This window comes from Talpa occidentalis, unplaced genomic scaffold, assembly GCF_014898055.3.
Source record: "Talpa occidentalis isolate TD23 unplaced genomic scaffold, MPIMG_talOcc4v2.1 talOcc4.11, whole genome shotgun sequence".
Lineage (NCBI taxonomy): Eukaryota > Metazoa > Chordata > Mammalia > Eulipotyphla > Talpidae > Talpa > Talpa occidentalis.
In genome coordinates this window covers 23,626,277-23,653,406 of record NW_023601104.1, presented here as the reverse complement: position 1 = coordinate 23,653,406, position 27,130 = coordinate 23,626,277, and the positions used below count along the sequence as shown (strand labels likewise).

The window sequence follows — 27,130 nt, the reverse complement described above, 5'->3', positions numbered from 1 at the left end:
AAGTTAACACCTTAAACTATGGTATGATCTGAGGAAGCATCCAATAAGTACTTATTTGAGTTCTATTAGGCCATTGTTTTAAACTTATATTTCACTTTCCCCATCTTTATGTTGCCTCCTTTCTAGTAGTTATGTAGATCTATACAGTCTTAGGATTGAAAGACACTTAAAGTTATTTGAGGCTTTACTCTTCAATCATCAATATTTTAAAAAAGTGACCACCCAGTTTTTGGTTAAGTATTCTGATAACCAGGGCTTCCCCAGGGGCACAGCGGTTGAACGCTGGCTTGCGAAGCTGCCCGCAGCCTCTGCAGGGCCGGTTCGATCCCCGGCCGCCAGGCGAGGGTCCCACATGGCACGCAGACCTCTCCTGCCGCCCACTGCTCCCCTCAGCAGTGTACTTCGGTCCTTCTGCCTGTTCTGCTCCCTGCTCTGGCTCTGGTGAATTCTCTCATCCTCCCGTGCTTCTGACTGTACCCAGTGCTTGTATAAATAAATTAATTAAAAAAAAATTACAAAAAAAGTATTTTTATAACCATACAAAGTAGTCAATTCTGTTCTTTTTTGATAGCTTTCATCATTTCAAGTATGTCAATATTATTAAGACTTGCCACTAGAGTTCAATTTTCTTCAACTGTGTCTTACAGCATGGGTTTGAACGTCTTCCTTACCATCCTTGACACAGTTGTCTGGATTTATTTTCAGTTTATCAAAGTCTCTTGCAAAATGGAATGGAAGATTATGCCTCAGATGTGGCCTGATTAGTGTGAAATAATTTTCAACATTACATTTATTTAACCTATTAGTATTAGCTCATATTGAGAGGTTAACAGTGATCACACCCTATTACTCTTTACTGCCTATGTTGCTATTAAATCATGTGCTTTAACTGTCCTTGTTCAGTTTTTTTAAGTCCCAAGGACATGACTTAACATTTACTTTTAGTCAAATCATCTTGTTGTAGTTAAACCATAATAATCATTTACTCCTTTCATTTTTAGATTCTGTCAACCAATGCAATTACTAGCTGTTTTTTAATCTGAACATCAAGTATATGATTTCAAAAAAAACCCACAAAATATCATAATGACAATGCTGAAGAGCGAGCTACAATACTATGATGAGACTTTGTCAGGTGCTTCACTGAAATTCAGAGACTCCATGATCCTGTCATACTAACCCAGGAACACTTTTATAAAGCAAATGAGGTTAATTTGGCAGAATCTGACTTTAAGTTTTGTGGTAGTTAAGATGAAGTGGCTCATACAGACTTGAAAGATGAGGGAAAGAGAAGACCTCAAACAAGAAGGGAACTACTTACACATGAGAGGATGCGCTCAATGAACAAAGCTGAATTAACTCTGGGACACTGACTATCCTCTTACCCTGAATTTATAACCCTCTCTGCCACCATGATACTCTTAATAGCTGTCCTTTTAGTCACTAAGTATCATAAAAGTACTGAGAAATAAATCTCTGATACAGTCAGAAAGAGTCTGTAGAACTTTGTAACATAAATCTTATTAGCCCTGCCCTTGCCTTCAATCTAATAGTAAAGGAAAAACTCTGATTTCAGTTTATCACACTGTTCAATGATATAAGTGAATTTCTGCTAGAGGTAGAATTTGCATAAGATAAAAGGAACCCATGTTAAAGTTTCCAGTAACATTTAGTATATTCATAGTGTTATACAACCATCACTATCTAGTTACAGAACATTTTCATCACCCAAAAGGAAACTCCATACACATAAAACAAATACTCCCATCCCTCCTCTCCTCCAGTCCCTGGCAATCACTAATCAATCTCCTTCCGTATTTATGGATTTACCTATTCTGAATATTAAATGTAAATATAATCAAATAATATGTGACCTTCCTACAGCATGTTTTCAGATTGCATCCATGTTGTAGCACTTGTTAGTTCTTCATTCCTTTTCAGGGCTCAAAAATATTCCATTTTGTGAATATACTGCAATTTGTATCTACTCATTCATTGATAAGACATTCTGGTTGTTTCCAGGTTTGGACTACTGTGAATAGCATTACTATGAACATTAGTGCAGAAGTACTTGAGTATCAGTTTTCAATTCTTTGGGGTTGTATAGATCTGGAGTGGAATTACAGAATTACATGGTAATTTTATATTTAACTTTTGGAGGCACTACCAAAGTGTTTTCCACAGTGGCTGAACCATTTCATATTGCAGCAATATATGAGGGTTATCATTTCTCCACATCTTTGTTAAGACTTGTTAATTTTATTTTTTTGATTATAGCCATCCTCATGAGTAAGAAGAGGTATTTTTAGTGTAGTTTTAATTTGTATTTTCTTAATGGTTAATGATGTTCAGCATCTTTTCATGAACCTGATGGTCCACTGTATATCTTTTTTTTTTTTAAATACTGGTTTGTTTTTTTTTTTAAATACTATTTTTTTTTTCAATACTGTTTTGGCTATTTTGGTTTTCCTTGAAATTCCACAGGGACCACACTAAATCTGTACATTGTGTTGGGGAGTACAGCAGGTTTTTAAATAATGCCACTTTTGCTCAAGGTCATTTTGTTATAAAGCTGATGAGAAAAATATCAATTCTCAATTGGGTCCACTGTGTATGGAGTTTACATGTTTTCCCCATGTCAGTGTGGGTTTTCTTTGTGTACTCTGGTTTCTTCAAATATGTGTACATTAGGTTCATTGGCATGTGTCTTGATGGTCCAAGTCTGAGTGAGTACTGATGTGTATTCGAGTGTACCCTACAATGGAAGGACTCTTATTCAGGGCTGGTTCTTGCTTTGAGTCCACTGAACTAAATAAGCAGGTTGGAAAATGATGAATAACTACAGATTACTGTTTAAAACTAGAACTGTTATAGCGTTTATTTAGAAAGTCTGGTTATGATTTTGTGATTAGAAATGTGGGTCAGAAAGTTGCACTAGTTTATGACAATTAGCCTGTGGTACAATTGATTTCACTGTATGTCATATCACTTAAAGTTGCAGTTTCTTAGAATCTATCAATGACATTAAATGAGGACTTACTACTGTTCTACCTTTTTAACAATATTAAGTCTTTCATTCAGCAAACTTTGAATGTGTTTCCATTTTTTAAGTTTTCTTAATTTTTTTCTCAGTGAAGCTTAGTATTTCTCAGTGTACAAGTCTTAAACCTTGTAATTAAATATATTACTATGCATTTTACTCTTTGGGATGCTCTTGTTTTTCTTGTTTTTCCTTTTTTTAAAAGATTTATATATTTATTTATACAAGCACTGGGTACAGTCAGAAGTGTGGGAGGGTGAAAGAATTCACCAGAGACAGAGCAGGGAACAGAACAGGCAGACTGACGAAATACACTGCTGAGGGGAGCAGTGGGCACAGCAGGAGAGGTCTGTCGCGCCATGTGGGACCCTCACCAGCGGCCGGGGATTGAACCAGCGCTGCAGAGGCTGCGGGCAGCTTCGCAGCCCAGTGCTCAACCGCTGCGCCACCAGGGGAGGCTCTTTGGGATGCTCTTGTAACAGCAGTTGTTTTCATAATTTTATTTTTGGCCCTTCATTATTAGTATATAATTAACTGCACTTGATTTTTACAATTAATTGCAATTTTTATGTGTCAACTTTGAATGTTGCAACTCACTAAATTCATTCATTAGCTCTCCTAATTTTATTGTGTATTCCCTATATAAGATACTATCATTTGCAAATAGAGATAGTTTTACTTACTACTTTATAAATTGGATGCCTCTTATTCCTTTTCTTGACTTACTGCTCTGGTTAACAACTTCCAGTAAGATGCTGAATTTAAATGGTATAAGTGGACATCCTTGTTTATTTCTGACTTTGGGGAAAAGGCTTTCATGCTTTAACCATTGAGCATGACCTTCGCAATGGGTTTTTCCATAAATGACTATTATCAAGAAGATGAAGATCCAACCTACTCTTTATTTACTAAGCATTTTTATTATGAAAGCATCATTTCTCAGATGCATTTTTTTGCATCATTGACATAATCATGTAATTTCCCCCTTTCATAAATTACAACAATTCTTATATAGAGAGCTGAGCTACCCTTGCATACCTGAGATAAAACACATTTTAATATGTTGCTGAATTTACCTTGCTAGTATTATGTAGAGGATTTTCACACATTAACAGACAAAAAGGATACCGATGTGGTTTCCTTTTTCCTGTGGTATCTCTGTCTTGCTTTGTGTAAGGGTAATACTGGCATCATAAAATGATTTAAGAAATGTTTACAAAGAATCAGTGCTAATGCTCTTTAAATGACTGGTATAATTCAATAGTAAAGCCATTTTGGTCCTGGGCTTTTTATTTTGGTAAGACTTTTAATTACTGATTCAACCTCTTTACTTGTTTTAGCTCTGCCCACATTTTTCTATTTCTTCCTGAACCAATTTTGTTAGTGTGTGTGTGTTTCTAGAAATTTTTCCATTTCATCTAGATTATCTCATTTATTAGCATACAACTATTAATAGTATCCTTTTATAATCCATTTTAATTTTCTAAGGTCAGTAGTAATGCTTCCTATTTTCATTTCTAATTTTAGTAATTAAACTTTTAAAGTTAATCCAGCTACAAGTTTATCAATTTTGATCAGTCCAAAGAAATAACTTTTGCTTTTGTTCATCATATTGTTTTCTAGTCTTTATTTAAAAATTTTTTTCTGGGTCCTCCCTGGTGGCGCAAGGGGTTAAGCACAGCCTCTGCAGCATGAGTTTGATCCCAGCTGGCCAGGGAGCTACCCACATAGCGCAGCAGACCTCTCCTATCTTGCCCCCTGCTCCCCTCAGCAGTGTATTTCAGTCAGTCTAACTGTTCTGCTCCCCCACTGTGTCTCTAGTCAATCCTCTCATCCCCGCTCCCCACACCTCTGACTTGTACCCCAGTTCTTGTATGCATAAATAAATAATTGTTCAATAATTTTTTCCTGTTCTCTATTTACTTCCTTCACTTCATGTGCTTTATGTTTGGTTTGTTCTTTTTCTAGGCTTTTAAGGTGTAAAGTTAGGTTACTGGTGTGAGATCTTCTTTTTAAACACTGGTATTCATAACTATAAATTTCCTTCTGATCACTGCTTTCACTGCATCTCAAATGTTTTGCTATATTGTCTTTTCACTTTCATTGGCTAATTCATTTTTTAAGTCTACTGAACAATGCTGGGGCACATATGAAATAATCAATGTACTAATAAACCAGTCAAAGGTTAATGTATCTTTCAGAAATGCTTATAATTAAATTAATTTTCTTCCAGACTTCTCAAAAGTTAAATTCTTTGAGCAGAGATAATGTATTTCCTTTATAAATAAGAACAGAATGAGTCACCACTGTGATGTGTACATGAAAAGACTCTAATTCCAATGTAATTATTCAGCATTAATTGCACAAATTGTAATAAGTATAGGGTTCAACAGGTTGGGAAAGATACATGGGGGAAAGGTGTGATAATCAGACATAAAAGGAGAAATATTTTCCCTTAAGTTTACTAATTTCTGGAGAAATGACAAAATTGAGGAAACAATCACACCACACATAGTGTATTACACCATTAGCAACAGATCTCCTGAGTATATTTGTAAGAGTAGTGTGACCAAGGAATTATCAAGTCTCACAATGATATTATAGTGAAATTTCCATGGTAACAACTGCTTTGTGTTTCTCTCTTTCTCTCCTTTCTTCCTTATTCTGGGCACATTCAACATTCCTCAAATATGGCTTATAAAATGCTAGATGGAGCATATTATTACCACATGTTTTTGGACAGGGCATATGCAACCCAAAAAATTTCCTTTAAATATTACTAGAGTTTTAATAGGCTATTCCCTGCTCATTTCAAAACTGGTGTTTCATGATAATGTGTAATAAGATACCTGCTGCATTTATTATTTCATCTGTTTTCTCTCATGTGGAAGGTACATATGAAACTGCTTATTGTATACACATAAACACACGAGAGGAGATGGGCATTCATGTCTTTTAACAGTGCTCCTTACACCAATTTCCTGGCATCTGAACTTTAACTCTCATATAAGATGATGATTTGCATTAGGGAGTCAACAAACCAAGGTCTGCTGATCAAATTGGGTCTGTTTTTAAAAACACTTTTATTGGAACAGAGTCTCACTTACTCATTTATGCACTGGCTAAAACTGTTTTCATACTACAATGGAAAAGATGAATAACTGCAACTGAGGATGTATGGTCTTCAATGCCTAAAATATACACCACATGACTCTTCAGAAAAAGTTTATTGACTCTACATGCAATATTTTGTTGGAGGGACAAAAAACTGAGTTTGGAGGATCATGAAATCTCTCTGCTTAAGTTATAAGATACAGGTAAAAAGTTCAGTTGAGTAAAATATAGCAAATGAGTTTTTTTTTTTCCAAACAAGCCAAATAATAGTCATAATAGGGCCTCCCTGGTAGCGATGGGGTTCAGTCTCAGCCCCATCACCACTGTGACCTGAGTTCAATCACGGCCTGGGAGCTAACCCACATATGGCACAGCAGATCTCCCCTGTCTTGGCTGCTGTCCCCCTCAGCAGTGTTTCTGTTTTCCTTTTTTCTTTTTTAAAAATACAAGAAATGGGGTACAGGACAGAGATGTCGGGGGAGGGCGAGAAGATTCACCAGAGACAGAGTGGGAAGCAGAACAGGCCAACTGACTGAAATACCCTGCTGAGGGGAGCAGCTGGCGAGTCAGGAGAGGTCTGTTGTGCCATGTGGGTCACCTCTCTGGCCGGGGATCGAACTCATGCTGCAGTGGCTGTGGACTGCTTCATAGTGCTGTGTCTTAACCACTTGTGCCACCATGGAGGCGCCCTCAGCAGTGTATTTCAGTAGAGCCGCCTGTTCTGCTCCCCACTCTATATCTGATGAATCCTCTCACTCCCCGCACCTCTGGCCTACACCCCATTTCTTCCATGCATAAATAAATAAATCTTTTTTAAAGTCTAACAAAGGTATAAAATAATCTAAGTGTGAATAGAAAAGTACATTTTTTTTTTTCACATTCCTAAAAGTAGATGAAAACTTTGATATCCTGAAAACAAAACAGGTTTTGGAATTAGGTACCTTAAGTTCAAATTCTGACTGTATGAGGGCAGATTATTTAATATTAATGAATGTTTCTTTTTCTAAAAAAGGGTATAGGACTAAAAGCTCACATGGTTGCTGAGAGAAGTCAAAAGGCTTCAGTACAAGTGAGTAGCATAATTGTAGGCCTTAGTGAAAACAAAAAATTGAATCTTATTTTTTTCCCTTGTTTATTATCACACTCCAAATATCATCAAAGAATGAAGACTTTCTTCATGTCAAAGACGAATGACATGTTTTATTCTGCTCCTTCTTTGTCTTAAGTAAAGAGACCTTGTCTTCCCTGAATCCAAGCTGGTTGAGTTACAACTCCCAATGGTTATGGTAAGATAGACTATTGGAAATAGGAAAGAGAATAGACAGGTCCCTAGAGAGAGAATTCACAATTAGAGGGCAAATCTAAAGAGTAGAATGTGACAGATTCAAGCTGTATCAATCTAAATCATGAATAAAAATATAGCAACTTACTCTCAGATGATTCAGCAGAATTGTATGTATCTGTGTGTATAACTATCCAGTACACACATACATACAAACACTGAATGAAAGAAAAGGAATGGATGCACAAATGTGAAATGTTAATTGATGAAACTTAAGAGCATATGGATGCTAATTATAAGTTTTCTATATGTGTGAATTTTTCAAAATAAAAAGTTAAAGAAGATCAGAATAAATATCATGGGTATACTAGCACTCTTTCAGATGTACCATTTCAGTTAATACTACTGCAATCTTATTAAGTATTATATAGATTTTTATATGTTATAGTAAGTAGAAGAACCCCAATTTTCATCTAGGTCTAAGAGGCTCTTTCCTCCATACAAGAAAACTTCCTGGAATCTACCATGTATAAGATTGTTAACTTGAAAAAACATAAGTAACCTCTAAATGAATTTGTGGGTTACAGTACTTAGGCTGAGTTACCCTTTAAAGCACATACTGGTAGATTTTGTATATATGCATGGAATAAAGGAAGAAAAAGTTTTTGTTTTTGAAGAAAAAGTTACCAGTTTAGTGTTGATAAATTATTCTCTTCATTGTACACAAATGTAGAGACGTGACCAGGGATTTATAGTCTTCGTGTTCTACATGGAGTACTAGAGCCAAAAAAGCTTTCTTCATTCAGTGATCCTAATCACAGCAATAATCATTTTCCCACAAGAACATATTTTATCATGTCAACCAAAATGAATTGTTCAGTACTATTATACAAAATAAGTTTAAGACAGGGTTTCTTTCCATAAGAACTTGATAATTTAGATAATAACTGCCATGAAACTGGTGGAAATTATGATTAAAAATATCAAGGACTAAACTGTATAGACCTAACATTTTGATATTTTACTACTACAAAATAGTGTTTTTTCCTTTACATGATTTTTCAAACATCTTGGTAACACAAAACATACCTAATAAACTGTTTATTCTTTTCTTAAAATAAAGTTACATATCAGTTCACATTATTGATTTTCCTGTCTGCCTAAAACAAATGAGAAGCACTATTGATTGCCACTGATCTTGTCCTGGAGGTACCTCAGGCAAAAAGAATACACAAGTATCCCAAAGGATATGGAGCTAGCAGTGCAGTTTTATTCTGCCAAATTGTCTTATTTTAAGAAGAATTAGTATTCTGAAGTGACAATGCATAAAGTTTCTTAAGACATGCTTTAAAAAGCATCTTTTTAGAAAGTCATATAGACCCTCATCTGTGAAAGACGCATCTAATCACGAATACTCAATAAAGGGTAATCCCTGAAATGCTAATATAGGCTAGCATATTATAATAATATCTACAGTAAGTTTCATTTTGAATTGTGTATGACAAACATCTACTATAAATAAAAATATTTATTTCCTTACATGATACTTTAGTATAAGTATGGTAATTTTTGTAAAAGTTCTCTCTCCCTCTTCAGGTACCCAAGAAATCAGATATAAATGTGAACTTGAAAAGGCTGTTCAGTGTAAGCCTTTGTGATGATACTGACTAAAAAGTAAAGAAGAGGAATAAAGCAACAGTCTTGGCCAACATCATTTATTAATGCTCCTCTTCTTGATTATATTGAAAGGTACTAAATGTGATTTAATAAGAAGGCAGAAAAACATCTTTGTAAATGAAAACGGTGCTACTCAATAGCCAGAAGGATTCAGAATCACACAATAATTTAGATATTCTTTACCCTTAAAAGAGAGTGTTTGAAATCTTGATAAACATAACTTGCTTCCTCAGAAATGCTTTTTTTACCATTAAATGGCTTGGCCCAATACTGTACTAAGTATGCTTTGATATTCATTCATAACTTCAGATTAAATAAGGAACTAGTGGACTGTATGTCAAAAATAATTAGTCTCATATTATGATTAACATTTTGAACCACTGACATCACTAATTTTTTTCCTTGAAAAATAAGATGGAGAGTTCATTATGTTATCACATATTTCAAACAATTTAAAATATTTAACATGGACTCATGAAACCCTGCTCTGTGCACATTCTATAGAATTCCTTAATTTCATGCCTATCTTATATTCCTGAAATGTTATGCAGTTTGAATACATAAAGGCAGGCAGCTGTTTCTAGATTTGTATTTTTGAGGAGGGAGTATGATAATCAAAGGGTTAGAAAGGTATAAATCATGATAAAATACATAAACTGTTAAGATTTCTCAGCTGAATTTTTTCTACTATATATCATATATTTCTTTTGTCACTGAGGGACGAAGAAACAAAATGATCCTAAGAGCAAAATTAGTATAGTATATTTATATTTGCAACTGTTCTTTTAAATTAGAAATATCACAATTTAGTTTAGCTGTAAATCTACTTGAAGTGTCAGAGATTATGAGAAGGGAACTGAAAAGTGACAAGCCTTTCAGTTACAAATCAAAATCTCAGAGGATGAGGGGAACTCAGAACAAAATATAAATGTTGGACTTTGGGCTTCAATAATATATCAGTCTTCTGTTAATTTTCCCCAAATGATTAAAAACAGATTGTAATAAATTTCAAATTTGGAAAGCACTGGCATTTGTGAAATAATTGTATTATGATGCAAATTAATTTACATTGAAATTCCAGGGATATGTTAGCAATTATCAGCATGTTGTTAAAGAATTCTATCCTGAGAATCTCATTAGATAGTGATGCAAACTATAGTTGTTATCATTCTGAGAACAAAGGGATCTTGAATGAGTAATCAATAGCAACTGGCAGAAAATGAGACATTAATTATGATCCTCTCTAGTGTTTTGTCTAAGACAAGATTTCATTAAATGCTTTGTGCAACCTGAATAGTTCCAAGTCATTACCAACAGTTTGGACAATATATTAATTGGGGTGGGGGGTTGGGGGGCTGTACAAAGAAACAAAGTAAAAGAAAACCTGAAACACTTCTATTCCTTCCCTGGGTCAATAAAAAACACCAGTCACTACTAGCCAACTGCTGTTTGTTCTTTTACAAGTCCCAAATCTTATAATCTCAACATGTTCTCTTGAAAATTTAATTATCATTTTCTATACTTAAGAGTGTCATGCAGGTTTGAGAAGATAATGACAGTCATCTATCAAATGTATCCTGGCAACAAAATCAGATCAATCTCTCTGACATGAAAAAGAAAAGGAACAGAACTACTTAGGTACTATTAAATTACTAAAACATAGTTATCTTAGCAGGTTAAGTTTCCCAAATTTTTAACATTACCAGTTACAGAGGGAAATTTTACCATCTTAATATTTTATTTTCAATATTTATTTTTATTTTTATTTTTTTATTTTTAAGATTTTATTTTATTTTTTATTTATTTATACCAGCACTGGGTATAGTCAGAAGAGCGGCAGGGTGAGAGAACTCACCAGAGCCAGAGCAGGGAGCAGAGCAGGCAGAAGGACCGAAGTACACTGCTGAGGGGAGCAGTGGGCAGCAGGAAAGGTCTGCCCGCCATGTGGGACCCTCCTCCTGTGGCCAGGGAGCAGCCGGGGATCAAACCAGCGCTGCAGAGGCTGCAGCCAGCTTCACAACCCAGCACTCAACCGCTACGCCACCGGGGAGGCCCTATTTTCAATATTTTTTTCTTGGAACTTTTCTCCAAATCCTGTTATTAGCCAATGAAAAGATACAAAGACGGGAGATGTGCATTGTAAATAAATAAAGATTCTAAAAAATAAAAAGAACTATGAAGAGAATCCCTTAAAAGCCATTTTAGTACAACCAGTATTTAAGTAACTACAAATATTCAATAAGAATTAATTTCTTTTAGAATGTTACAGGGTTCCAAAAGAGTGTCCACTTCCAAAAATGCTTTAAGGGATTTCTTGAAGACAGACTTTCATGAGGTCAGTATTGAGCATACTCGAAGCACATCTCCTACATGAACATTTTTTCTGAACGTCTGAAATTAGAAACTTCCTTGTAAAAAGGCCTTCTAAAAGTCTTCCTGCAAAACTACCAGTATATGCTTTTGAGCCTTTTCTTCTGTGACTACAAAGGAGTCAGTTACAGGAAGCACAAACAAATGTTAGAAGAATAGGAGATAAAGAAAAGCCATTTTTCTTTTACTTTCCTGGAAATGGTGTTATGTAGTCCTAAAATTTTCAGTAGAGTTCTAATATTTTGAAGTCACTCCCTTTCCCTTCAATGCTAGCTTTCACCTCCAGTAAAAAGGAACCCCTTTTCCCAATCCCTTGCATTTTCATGAGTACAATTAAGAGTAAAACAAAATTCAACATAGCACTAGGTATATAGTTATGCGTGCTTTACTTCTGAACTTAAACACTCAATACTAGACATCTGAAATTTTCAAATATAAACAAAAGCAGAAGACAAAAGTATAATGAACCTTCATGTACCTTTCTTAAAACTTTAACAACTGTCAGCATTCTGTTGCTCCTACTTTAATTCTTCCATCTCTCAGCTCTTCTTTTTTTTTAAAAAAGATCTATTTATTTATACAAGCACTGGGTATAGTCAGAAGCGCGGGAGGGTGAGAGAATTCACCAGAGCCAGAGTGGGGAGCAGAGCAGGCAGACTGACAAAGCACACTGCTGAGGGGAGCAGCAGGCACGGCAGGAGAGGTCTGCACGCCATGTGGGACCCTCTCCGGTGGCCAGGAATCAAACCAGCACTGCAGAGGCTGCCAGTAGCTTTGCAGCCCAAGCTCAACCACTGCGCCACCGGGAGGCCCTTTAAAAAAAAAAAAAAAAAAAAAAAAGATTTATTTCTCAGCTCTTCTTACACCTCCAAGATGTGACAGCAATCCCTTATTATTAAGTAATACCCGGTCTGTGGTCACCCCCTTTTTCATTTTTTTAAAGATGGCATCTAATCTCCAGTCATTATTTAATAATTATTTCCCTCCTCAAATAAGTTTGCAAAAGAATAATTTTGGAAACAGTGTTCCCAAATAGCACTACGTGCCACCAAAAGTAAAATTAGAAAGTTTTATGGAGCACTTTGCATCCAATAAAGCTAGATGGGCCACCAGCAGCTCCACCGGAGCTAATCTGGTCAAGGTTCTGCGCTGTTGCCAAATCTGCTCAAACATATATATATATATATATATATATATTATTTTTTTTTTAAAGATTTATTTATTTATACAAGCACTGGGTACAGCCAGAAGAGCAAGGTGAGAGAATTCACTAGAGCCAGAGTGGGGAGCAGAACAGCCAGAAGGACCAAAGTACACTGCTGAGGGGAGCAGCGGATGCAGCAGGAGAGGTCTGCGCACCATGTGGGACCTCTCCAGCAGCTGGGGATCAAACCGGAGCTGGAGAGGCTGTTGGCAGCTTCGCAGCCCAGTGCTCAACCGCTGTGCCACCAGGGGAGGCCCTCAAACTTACATATTTTTGATGTGGTAATATGGCCTCAGTATTTGCTACCAATGGTTCTGTCAGTTTGCAGAACTGTCCTAAGTTGGACAACTAAGTAAATTATCTTGAATTGGTCATTTAAGACACCTACCTTATAGCTCTTTGAACATAAAATTTAAAAAACAAATACTTCAAAAAGGTTTATAGAGAAAACAGGAAAAAAAGTTTTCTTCCCTGCCAAATAACCCTTGCATAATATTACTCTTTGGCCTTATAACTCAAACAGAAAATTGTCTACTGATTTTAAGATGAAACTTTCCTTTCACAAAAGAATCTAGTTTACTTACATTTCAAGTAAGTCACAAAGTGCAGAAGATCACTCTGCAGGAAGCTGACTGCTTATTACCCATGTTAATGTGCTCTTTCCCAAACCACAGTATTCATATTCAAACATTTTCTGAATGCCTACTAAGTGCCAGTTATTGTGCATGGCCTTTTCACATGCTACCTCGTGAATGAATCATCTCTTGGATAGCTTCACCAATGACCCAACAGCCTATATTAAGTCTTCTTAACTTTTGCCACCTCAAAAATCCACCAATTACCACTGAATAATCTTCTCCCAAAAAGAGTTATTAGTACCGGGAACCACTTAATGTCAGAAATCTTCACATCAATAGTCAACTTTGACATACCTATTCTTACAAAACCATCAATTCCTTATTACTTCGTGCACTTGTTCTTTCACTTCAAGACACCTAATATCTTGACACTATTTCCTAGTTCTAAAATAATCATGGCTTCCTTTGGAAAACAGTCCACATAAGTTTATTACTTTGAACATTAGTGCCATCACTACCTTAATTATCTATTCTTTCTGCCATGCGTCGTCAGCTATGAAACTTTGTGATATGTTATTTCCTGAGGCTTTAGGCTTCTCAGTTTCAAATAGGAGGAATAACAATAGCAAAAGCAGCAAGAACACTTTTTTCACTAAGTAGGACCAAATGAAGTGTTTGTAAGTTGTTTCGTATAATGCTTTGTATTGTTATATACTAGCCATTATCATCATTACCATTAATCTATCCAAATGCCTTGCATACCAGATCACTGTATCAATTCAAATATTTGCTGTCTATACTTTCAACATTTAGTCTAAGTACCATTGCAATAAAATGTTAAACCATATAGCAATGTCAATAGTAAGTTCTGACTTCCAATGTTAGACGGATTATCAGTGTCACTTGCAAAGTTTTTTATTCACTAGAGTGCTCACAAAATTGAAAGGACATTTTAAAGTCCTTTTTTTCCAAACAACAGATGCTCTATCCTCCATTTAAAAAATCCCTTGAAAATTTTCAAGCCTTTCCTTGAATACATCCAGTGAGAAGGAACTCATTCTCTATCAACCTCTATACTATGAGAATATTCCATTTTAAGTTAAAAAAATCAAGATTGGTTAACTTTTGCTTACTGTTCAAAGTTTGAACCTTAAAAGTTATAGAACATCACACTGATTACTTTTCCACAATTTAAAAATAATCATCTGGGAGTAAAAAGGACAAATAAGAAACCAAATTATAGTTCAAATATGTGAATGTACTTCTCATGTTACTGTAGTTCTCTCTTTTTTAAAACAAAGTAATTGTAGGTCCTTCGGCCATTCTCCACATTGCAAGTTACTTTACTATTTACAATTTCTTCTTTGAATGAGTTTTAATTTACTTATGACTGTTCTGAAATTCATTTGCTCAGAATGGTATACAATATGAACTTCCTTGTTTTAAATTTTATGTCTTTAATAATCAGCCTAAAAGTCCCTATTAGGTTTGCTGTTATCTAAAGAAATATTTAAACTTCTCTTTAAAAACTAGCTTTGTAGGGCCTCCCTGGTGGCGCAAGGGGTTAAGCACCACACTATGAAGCAATCTGCAGTCTCTGTAGCAGGAGTTTGATCCCCGGCCAGCCAGGGAGCAACCCACATGGCACAGCAGACCTCTCCTGCTGCTCCCCTCAGCAATGTAGTTCAGTCAGTCTGCCTGTTCTGTTCCCTACTCTGTCTCTGGTGAATCCTCTCACCCCCTGCACCTCTGGCCTGTACCCAAGCTCTTGTATGCACAACACAAATAAATCTTAAAAAAAAACAAACCCTAGCTTTGTAGGATTGACCAGATATAGATATGATATGAAAGCTATGTAATCCATTTAGAATGTAAACTTCTTGAGGATATTAATTCTTTTATTCTGATCTCTGACCAATTTTCTTCTACATGGTAAAATAAGCAAATACTTGTTGATTAAATTATTATCTTTTAAACATGGCCTATGATGTGTGAAGTTAACAAGGGCTCAATAAGTGGTGGTCATGTTGTTATTATTACCATTGAATTCCTTTCTGAAATATGCTTATGACATGCAGTTATCTAAGCTGTGGAGAACAAAGATTGGGATTTCACATAAATGGTGAAATTTCTGATCTTCTTTTGCAATCTGATTCCCTTCCCCCAATTTTTACTGGCATAAACTTTGTGTACAATAAAATTTACACATTAAAAAACTCTAATCAAAAATGTTTGCGTGGCTTTATTCATTAAAAAGCCTGAAGTGGAAAACAACCCGGGTGTTCATCAACAGGAAAATGGAAATGACCTCTGGTATGTTCATACCAAAAAGCATAGATTGAATGCTATTCATCAATAAAAATTAAGATCTAATGATCTCAATAGTGTCACACTAGGGCCTCCCTGGTGGCACAGGCGGTTGAGCGCCGCACTGAGAAGCTGTCCGCAACCTCTGCAGGGTGGGTTTGATCCCGGCCGGCTGGCGAGAATCCCACATGGTGAAGCAGACCTCTCCTGTCTCGCCCGCTGCTCCCCTCAGTGGTGTATTTCATCAGTCTGCCTGTTCTGTTCCCCACTCTGTCTCTGGTGAATCCTCTCACCCTCCCGCACATCTGGCCTGTACCCCGTTCTTGTATAAATAAATAAATCTTAAAAAAAAAAGTGTCATACTAAGTGAAAGAAGTTAAATTTCAAATGTAAATGCTGTATGACTCCATTTATATGAATGTTTCCAACAGACAAAATTATTTTTTGTTGATAAAAATCATACCAATTTCCTTTGGAAGTAGGGCTGTACTCTGAATCTGAAGGAACACAATTTCTAGGGTGACATAATGTCTCGTATCTTAATATGCACTCATTAGAATTGATTAATACACTTAAGAGCTGAACAATACATATATATTACATGTAAAAAATTGCTTTGTTTTTAAAAAATGGAAATGAAAAGAAATGCTATTTACTCAAGCATGTAAAAAACTTAAAATACCTAGGAATACATTTTAACAAAAGATATGAAATGCCTCAACACTAAAAACTACTATATTACTAAACAATGACTCAGAGAAGTTTAAAAAGATCTCAGCAAATTAAAAGACATACCATGTTCATGAATGGTAAGACAATATTAAATCAGTTTTTTCCAAATTGATCTGTAAATTACATATAATCACAATTATAGCAACATCAAGGTTTATGTGCATAGGAATTAAACTGATTTTAATAATTTAACAATTGCTTTGGAATACAAAAGACCTAGTGTCCAAAGAAGCCTGAAATGTGAAGAGCGAAGTTGGAGAATTTATGTTACCTGACTGTAAGACTAGTAATTAAGCAGCAGTACTGGCATAACTGAAATATTAGAAAAAACAGAGCCCAGAAGAACACCCACAATTATGTACTTCATTTGATTTCCAACAATATTTGTCATCATAGTCCAAAAATGAAAGAAAAAAAATTAGAACAAAAGATTCAGTAACAAATGGATAGTCATATGAACGGAAATGACTAGCAATCCTTTAATCACACTACAAACAAAAATTATTCAAAACGGACCCTAGATCTAAATATAAAAGTTGAAATAACAAAATTTTGAGAAGAAAACACAGGAGACTATCTGTCAATTTGAAACAAAGTTGTTTTTTTTTTTTTACACAGAATATAGAAAAAATTACATACAAAATATAACCGAAAAAAGTGGTAACTTTTCATCTAAAGTAAAGACTTCAGTTCACCAAAAGACATAGTGTTTTTTTTTTTTTAAAGATTTATTTATTTATACACGAGCTGGGGTACAGACCAGAGGAGCTAGAGGGTGAGAGAGTTCACCAGAGTCAGAGCAGGGAGCAGAACAGGCAGATGGAGCAGCGGGCGCAACAGGAGAGGTCTGCCATGCCATATGGGACTTTCCCTGGCTGGCCGGGAATCGAACCTGTGCTGCAGAGGCTGCAGACAGCTTCACAGCGCTGCGCTCAACCCGCTGCGCCCCCAGGGAGGCCCAAAAGGCATAGATTTTTTTTTAAAAAAAAATGAATAGACAAGTCATTGTCTAGGAATCAATATTTGCAAAACACAAATCTGACAAAGGACTGATAGCCAGGATATAAAAAGATGTTACTACTGAACCCAGTATTTCTATTTTTCTCTTCCTGACAGAAGATTTAATTGCAGTGAATGAACCAATTTCCTGACCCTTTTAGACTTCCAATGCTCAGTAATTTCAGGAACAGTATCATTTTCAGTTGGTAATATGACTGCAAGCTGCTGCATAAAATACCTGTGGTATAGTTATCATTCCTTTCTCTCTTTCTCCCTCTCACTCTTCCCCCTAATAAGACTTCGTTTCTGAAAAGGATTATTTTCTTTAGCCAGTGAGAAATGACAATTTTCAAGTTTGAACTGTGTTACTTGATGGGATAATTTCTGACAATATATTTAGAGAAAACTCTAAGGGATAAGGTCAATGTAATAATTATTTAGCCTAAGGTACCCATATAAGAAAAATCCTACTTCTGTAGAGGAGGAGTTTTCTTAGACTCTTAGGAGCCTTTACAAGGAAATGAAGACTCAAACAGACTTATGCACTTTTATGCTACTAGATCTGATGACAAGTGATACTCATGTAAGAATGTGATAATTTAAGGAGTATAAAGGAATTATAGTAAATCGAGGTAAAACTAGCAAGGCCCATTTGTTAGAATTCTTCTGGGAATCACCTTGTCTTTATAGATGATGCTTTTTTCCTCTGAGAATGGGGAGGGTACCTCTTCACCAGAGGGTGCCATGGCCTATCTCAAGGCCATAACACTAGCAATGCATGACTGTTCAGGTTGTTTCACATCTTTGCCAAGATTTGATGTTCTCAGTTTTTTAAACTTTAGCTATTCTGGTAGGTGTGTATCACTGCAAATTTTCATGTGCCCAATAGCTAATAAAATGGAGCATTTTTTAAAGTACTGATTGCCCAATTTTATGTATTCCTTCTGTTAAGTGCTCAAGCGTTTTTTCCATTAAAAAAAAGGGTTACTTTTTTTTTTTTAAACTATTATCAGAGATTGTATGTCCTATATGCAAGTTTTCTATTAGATAATGTACTGTAAAAACTTTTTCCTGGTCTGTGACTTCTCTTACTTTTCTTTTTTTAAAAGTCACTTTCTGAGGTTCATTTCTTTTTTTTTTTTTTGAGATTTATTTATTTATACAAGAACAGGGGTACAGGCCAGATGCACAGGAGGGTGAGAGGATTCACCAAAGACAGACTGGGGAACAGAACAGGCAGATTGATGGAAATACACTGCTGAGGGGAGCAGTGGGCGAGTCAGGAGAGGTCTGCTGCGTCATGTGGGATTCTCGCTGGCGGGCCGGGATCGAACCCGCCTTGCAGAGGCTGCGGACAGCTTCACAGTGCGGTGCTCAACTGCCTGCGCCACCAGGGAGGCCCTTCTCTTACTTTTCTTAATGATTTTTTAAAATGAAAATGTATTTTAATTTTGCTTAAGTTCAGTTCATCAATTTTATTTCATTTTTATGTTCCATTTCTTTCCTAAGGAACATCTGTTTACTCCGAAATGGCAAAGATATTAATCTACTTGTTTTTCCTAATAGCTTTATTATTTTAGTTTTCATATTTAAGTGTATGACCTATCTCAAATTTTTGTTTGTGTATGCTGTAAGGACCTTAAGGGTTAAAGTGCAATTTTTTCTTTTATACTGATATCCAGCAGTTCCAGCACCATATGCAAAAGAGATAGATTTTTTTCCTTCATTGAATAGCTGTGGTACTCTTATTACTTGCCCTATCGTGTGGGTTCCTTTCTGGGAATGTTGTTCAACTCATAAAATGTGTTACAAAGTATTCCCTTCTCCCTTATTTTTGAAAATACTCTGTATAAGATTTGTGCTTTTTTTCCCTTAAGCTTTTGAAGAATTCACCAATGAAACCATATTACTTAAGTTTTCTTTGTGGGAAAGATTTTTATATGAATTTACTTTCACTAATAGATATAAAGCTATTCACACTTTGTTTCATTTTATCCCCATTTTAGTATCTTTCAAAAAATTAATTTCACCAAAGACGTCAAATTTACTGAATTAAGTTATTCACAAAATTTCTTCATTATTTGCTTTACAAACACCAAAAAAAACCCACATGTACACACAATGATATACGTAGGAGTTATTAATTTTTGGGGTCTTTTCAAAAGGCAAAATTTTGGCTTTGTTAATTTTCTTATTTGTGTAAAATTACATTGATTTCTGCTCTTGTTTGCATTTCAACTACTACTACTGTGCTTCTTTTCTAGCTTCTTAGGGTAGAAACTAGGTCATTCACTGTAGATGTTATTTTTATTTTAATTTGTTTTGTTAAAGATTTATTTATGCATACAAGAGCTGGGGTATAGGCCAGAGGTGCTAGAGGGTGAGAGGATTCGCCACAGAGTGGGGAACAGAACAGGTAGACTAACTGAAATACACTGCTAAGGGGAGCAGCGGGTGAGTCAGGAGAGGTGGGCTGCACCATGTGGGTCAGCTCCCTGGCCAAGGACAGAATTCATGCTGCAGTAGCTGCAGATGGCATCACAGTGCTGATGCTTAACTCCTTGCGCCACCAGGGAGGCCCTTCAGATGTTATTTTTAAATATAAGCATTTAAAGCTACACATTTACTTCTAGGCATTGCTTTAGCTGCACCAACAAATTGTGATATTTCATTAAAATTCAATTAGAAATACTTTCTAAATCCCCTTCTGATTTTTTTTTAAAATCACAGATTAGATACCACTTTAATTGCAAACATTTGGTATTTTTCTAGATATTTTACTAATTTCTAATTTAATTCTTCTGTGGTCAGAGAATATCTCTGATTTCAAACATTTTCAATTTACTGACACTAATTTAAGAGATCAGCATATGGTTTAGTACTGAATATAACATGTGCTCTTGAAAGGAATTTATATTCTTTAGTTGTTGGGAATAGAGTTGTAAGCAAATTCATTAGGTGAAGGCAATTGGTAGTTTATTCAGTTCTGTATTAATTTTGTCTAGTTATTCTGTCAACTGCTGAGAGTGGTATTAAAATTTTCAACTATGATTGTGAATTTGCCTATTTCTCTCTAATTGTATCAAGTTTTGCTTTATTTACTTTGAAGCTCTGTTATTAGGTATGCACACATTTTTCTTTGTTGTATCTTCCTGATGTATTCACTCTTTTATCAATCATTATCAAATGTCTATATATAATGAGAGTGGTTATAATGGAAAGAGTATGCTAAAGAAAAAATGGTATGGGTAAGTTTCCAAACCACCATTAACTGAGTCTTTAAAGTTAATCATCATTTTTCTCAAGGGCATAATATCTGAATTGATGAAACTTAAAACCATTTTGGAAAAAAGCAGCATCCTGCCATCTTCTAGGTATCAACACTTTGAGAAAAAGTTAAACTATACAAATACTTTTCTAAGAGATCTCAAAGAGAAACGAAGTATTTTTCACTGCATAGTGGCAATTTTTAAAGTAATATACCTATAGTTAACAAAGATCCTAGCTTCCATGCTTTGTGTTGAATCAATAAAAAAAATTCAATTGCAAACTGATCTATCAATGTTTCCAGTAATACTGCTACAACAATTTCCTTTTAATGGCTCATCAGTTATTCGATTGCTGTGAAGGTAATATGAGGAGACTCATTTAGCAATATATTATTACATCATTTTAACATGAAGTAAGGCCCATCAGGCATTATTAAATTAGGCTGAATTTTGCAGTATGTCAGCAGCATTTTATGTACATTAATAGCAGAGTTAATGTTCCTTGGGGGATTCTGTTTACAAAAAATGGTTTCAAAGTGGCATTTGGATATAATTTAGTAGTCACTATTGATATTTCCCTCTATTATTGTGTGGTTAAGATTTTTATGTTGCTTGTGAATAGGTAAGACAAAATGGCAGCCAATTAGCTGTTTATTTTTGTCTTCTCTGAGTCATTATAATAAATGTTTACAATACAGATTTTTCTTTGAATTGGTATCACACTTTTTTTTTTTAACTCTTAAATTTCCTGAGTCTACTACTTTGGCCTAAAATCAGCAATGCTATCTCTATTACAATTTCTGCTGATATCTGCAGCAAAGTCAGAGCTAAGTCACAATAATAAACAGTAATGTCATTGTTCTTTTCACAAAAAAGAATCCCTCCTCTTGTTTTAAGTGCCCTCCTTTCTTCATTGGTAGTATTTGTTTTTACAGCAGTATAATCTTCTCTCCTCTGTATTGAATTTGGAGGCTTCTGCTCTGTGGATTTTGCATTCTTTATTAATTCTTCAGAAACAAATGTTCCCCTCACTTGAATATCTTTAAATCTTGCATATAGCAATACTGTTACTTTACATTTCATACATTCCATCAACCATGTTTTCTGGTTCATAGGCTTGCCAAACTGCTCCAACAAGTTATAAACCGTTAAATAGTGATCTAAAGGTAACTTCTTTTATATTTCATATAAAATACTTATATGTGACTTACACAGAGGGCCTGGGCTTCTCAAAGCATAATTCCAAGTCCATCTGAATTAGAATCACTTGTGGCACTTGTCAAAAACTTAAATTCCCAGGCCTCTCCTGTGTAAGAGGTAAGAGCATAGACTAGATTTCAGGGGTATTGTTATGCTGCAGTATAACTGCAACATATTTTTCAAAATCAATATAGCCCTACGGCCTCCCTGGTGGCCTAAGGTTAAGTCTAGGCCATGAATTTTGAGTTTGAGCCAGGGTGTTAACCCATAAGACAAAGCAGACCTCTTCTGTCTCACTTGCTGCTCCCTTCAGCAGTGTATTTTAGTAGATTTGCCTGCTCTGCTCCTCACTCTGTCTCTGGTGAATCCTCTTATTCCCCCCAAACTCCCACATCTCTGGCCTATATCCCAGTTCTTCTACGCAAAAAACAAAACAAAACAAAAACAGTGGAAGTTCATTTAAAAAAAAAAGCAAACAAAAAACATAGCCCAAATCCAAAGATCTTATAGGCTCTTTAAGCTGTGACTAGATTTCATATGGATTTATCAAAAAAGTTTAACTTAACTGTGACTTAAAAGTTTAACTTAACTGTCTTTTTAGATGTCCACTGAAAACAATTCCCAGTACCAAACTCCTTTCCCCTCTACCAGATTATCTATCCCAACAGTAGGACCATGAAAAGAACTTACAGGGGTTTGATGATAGCATGCCCTGTAAGTGGAGGGGAGTAAGGACACTGATGACAGCTTGGAAAGAACTGAGGAAGAGGATGGTAAAAATTATACCAATTCCTCAACTGATTTTCTCTGAATTAAGAAGAAATATGGTTGAAGGAAATGGAAGAGTGGGGGGAAGCAAATATTGTTAAAAATGAACAATGATGTAAAAATAAAAAATTAATTAATAAAAAAATTTTACTTGTAAAAAAAATAATATTAAGAACTCAAAATAACTTTTGCTCTGTGGGTTATATGACTCAAAAGTTCAAAAAATATGAATTTATTTTTCCAAATGTTTTCACAAGTACATGAAGTTTAATCTTCAGAGTCCTAAAGCAGACAGAGGTAGAAATTGCTAATTCTACTTTTCAAATGAGGAAATCAATGTGGCGATGGGATTTAAAGTTTAAGTTGTCTTAGGACTACCTTGTTACTTGTAAAACTGGAATTTCAACCTAGGTGTTCTGATTGGCATAATTATGGGATACGTATTAAATGGAGTACTACTGTTAGCATGATAGTTAAAATTGACTCATATACCCATATCTGAAATTAAGGTGGGCCTCATGAAAGGCATGCAGACAGCGAAAAACAAGTTTAATATATTTTCTTGCTACACTATTAATTTTGGCTTGATTCTAATGGGAATCTTCAGATTAACTGAGTGTTCAGGATTCTCAGTCTACAACATGGGCGGGTGGGAGTGCAGAGCAGAGAAGATAGCTGTTGAGTAGAAATGCATCATGCTAGGGAATATGGAAGAGTTGAAAAAAAGTCTAAAAATTGGTTAGATGCAGGATTGGAATGGAGAGGAGTAAAAAGTGTATACATAATATGTATACAAAATAAAAGTATGTAATAATAGTATGTGTTAAAATGTAATATTAAATATTATACTATCATATAATATTAATATCACAGGATATTAATGTATGGTCAGTAATGTATTAGCAACTTTGATGATTTTATGAAGAAATATGCAAAAATCATTTTCAGAAGTATTTTGTAAGGGGTGAGAAAGTTGCTTTGCTTCCAGTTAAAACGAAAGTGGGTTATGAAAATCTTGGATATTAGAAAAAGTCTGTGAACTGAACTGAAGAAGGGAAATGTTAAAGCAGAAGGCAGAAGAAAATGTTGAATTGCTAAAAAAACACCATATTTAGTCACAAATTAAGGTAAAATAAATTGGATATGTTTCTACCTCCCCTACTAAAGCCTTTCTTTATATGTTAAAAAAATCATCTCACTACTTCTATATTTATTAAACTTACTTGACATCCTGGTAATCCGGTGTCTCTGCTGTACAGGGAAAATGAGCCCCTTTCTGATGTTTTTCCTATAAAACAAAGAAAATAATATTGGCAATCAATTCAGCTTCATGGTAATGATACTGGGGTTTGGAAGTAGAGAGGACAAATTAGGATCAAGAAGATAACATTTAACAAATACAATTTTAAAACAATCACCATAGTCAGCTTAATAGTCAAATTCTGACTTGCTAAATAAAATATCACATATTTTACTAAAAAAAAAAAAAATCTTCATTGTGAAATATTTAAAAAAAAAATCAGAAGAATGGATAGTTATTTAGCCAAGTATATGACTCCATGAATCTACTGGTAAGAACACTGGCTTCAAATTGAATATTTCTATCTCTCTCTCTCTTAGATATAATTTAAATCTCACTCTAGATCCCAAGGAAACCATCATCATAACACGGTATATATAATTGCCATATATATTTTTTACCTTTTAATATACATTTATGTACACATTTAATATACATTATGTACACAGTAATAAGCATTACTGTTTGTGTTTAATACATTCAAATAGTATCACATGATATCTTCCTTCTGAAATTTTTGTTTTCATGCAATAGTATATGTTCTTGAGATATGTGTTGATAATAGACACCTAATTCAATTTTGACTGCTATGAAATGTCCCATTATCCAATAAAACCAAGTTCAAATAATATCCCATTATCTAAACAGGGGAATACCTATTTCCCTATTTAAAAATAAACAGTGGAGAAGGGAGTAGGATCAAAACAAGGGTGGGGGGGGCAGGGAATTTTACCGGGATGATAACAAAGATGAAAATGCATACATTGTACAAAAATGAAAAATGATGTAAAAAATATATAAAATAAACTTTAAAAAAAAAGCAGCTGGTTTCTGTTATCATGAACAGTACTAAAACAAATATCCCTGCAGCAATTGTTCTGTACACACACATAAGAGTTTCTCCAGGATAGACACAAATAAGTAGAACTGCTGGATTAAAGGATATACAATTTCAACTTCACAAGTATTGCCTTATTATTCTCTGAAGTCATCATGGCAAATTTATACCCTTCCTGGAAACGTGTAAGAATTTCTGCTGAGACTGAATTTACAATTCAAAAGTCAGATGGTGAAGCGTCAAAAATGGTATTGGCCAGTTCAAGAGGGAGAGCAGATGTCCCATAGTGCTGGCAATTGACATCATTTATTTGCTTTTTGACAAACTAGAGTTGAAGTATGTTCAGTAAATTTACAAATGTTTTCAACTAAACAGTCACAGATAGATACGTTGCTAAAAAGGTATCTGCAGGGATCACAGTCTGATGTTATATATTTTTTAAAGATTTTTTTTTATTTATTTATACATACAAGAACTGGGGTGTAGGCCAGAGGTACGGGGAGTGAGAGGATTCACCACAGAGAGTGGGGAACATAACAGGCGGATCTACTAAAATACACTGCTGAAGGGAGCAGTGGGTGTGACAGGAGAGGTCTGCTATACCATGTGGGTCAGCTCCCTGGCTGGGAATCCAACTCATGTCGCAGTGGCTGGTGATAGAGTGTTAGCACTGAGACTTTAACTCCTGTGCCACTAGGGAGGCCCCACAGTCTGATGTTATTATCAAATGTGAAGGCACAAATGAAAAATGACAATTCCAGAATTAACTGTTTTTTTAATTCCAAGGAATCAGCAATGACAATACCATTAAATCTCACAAGAAGTTACAAAGTATCTAAAATTACTAAGGTTCTAAGAACTTCACCATAATTTTATAATACACACTGAATTATCAGCTTATAGTTGTATAACAAAATATGGTTACTGGTCTACACTTGGGTGATCTAATCTCACAAAACAAGAGACTGTACATTTATAATTATGACTCATCGAAAGCTGAGGTCCCTTTTGGACCAGGACAATGGTAGAGGTTGAAGGGAAGTGCCCACTAAGAATGACTGGCAGAAAAGGTACTGGGAGGAAAAGAACAGTACACACCTACAGTTTGAAGTTATTACTTTATTAATCAAATAAAGTTTATGAAATATTCTTCTCTGGAAGAATATATTTACACATATGTCCAACAAGTATAAATACCTGTTACATATTAAAACTTCATAAAATGACAAACAGCCCAACCGAAAAATGGGCAGAGGGTCAAAACAGATATTTTTTCAAAGACAACAGGCATTTTAAAAGATGTTTATCACCTCTTATTATTAGGGAAATACAAATTAAAACAACAGTGTGGTATCATCACACACCTGCGAGAATGGCTATTATTCAAAGACAAAAGCAAGTGTTGGAGAGGATACGAAGAAGGAACCCTTGTACATTGTTGCTGAGAAAGTAAACTGGTACAGCTATTATGGAAAGCAGTATAGAGAATCCTCAAAAAATTAAAAATAGAAATTTTCATGTGATCCAGTAATCCTACTCTGGGGTATTTATCAGAAAAATACAAAGACAGTAATTTGAAGAGATAGATGTACCCCTTTTATGCAGCATATTTACAATAGCCAGGAGTCAGAAACAACCTATATGCCCATTATTAAATGATTGGATGGAAAAAGACACACTTCTTTGTCCAATCATGATCTATTAGAGGGCATGGAGCCATTTTCAATGTTGAATCTTAACAATGAACACCTGAAACGTATGCTACTTATATTACCAAAAATAAACAAAAAATTAAAAGCATTTCAGTATATGTCCTCAAAATATTTAAGAAAATACTGCCTTTAAAATCAAATCATATTTCTATACTTGGCAGAAGAACTGGGAGACTACATTAACACATTAAACAAATAACAAAGTTAAATTAAAAAAGACTATCAATAGCGTGTCATTCACCACAGTAGAGACAATCAACTTACAGGCTGAAATATGCACTAAAGTCCTTTTTTTTAAAAAAGATTTATTGATGCATACAAGAGCTGGGGTACAGGCCAAAGGTGTGGGGCGGGAGCGACAGGATTCACCAGAGACAGAGTAGGGAACAGAACAGGCAGATTGACCAAAGTACACTGCTGACGGGAGCAGAGGGTGAGTCAGGAAAGGTCTGCTGCGCCATGTGGGTAGCACCCTGGCTGGCCGGGGAATCAAACTCATACTGCAGAGGCTGCGGACAGCTTCATAGGTTGCATCTTAACCCCTTGCATCACCAGGGAGGCTCTAAAGTCCTTTTTACCCTACAAACTCCTGTTCTTGACAAATTGCTTTAATAAAGACTTAAAACTAAGCAAAAACTTAAGGTCTTTTATATGTTTTCACTTAAATATCCTAGTAAAGAACTCTTTTTGGTGAAGGTAGAAAAGGGAAGAAAGTAAAAGATCAATACTGTATTAGCTCT

The 27,130-nt window shown here is 35.1% G+C and overlaps 1 protein-coding gene across 4 annotated transcripts in view; it reads right to left on the bottom strand.

Annotated features, from left to right (window-relative positions):
- Positions 1-27,130, bottom strand: part of TCF12 (transcription factor 12) — a 325,867-nt gene that overhangs the window by 97,248 nt on the left and 201,489 nt on the right. For all 4 annotated transcript variants that reach the window (XM_054701785.1, XM_054701789.1, XM_054701793.1 and 1 more), the window contains one exon: positions 23,764-23,828. In XM_054701785.1, coding sequence (XP_054557760.1) covers positions 23,764-23,828 — 65 coding nt within the window. The remainder of the gene's footprint in view (positions 1-23,763; positions 23,829-27,130) is intronic.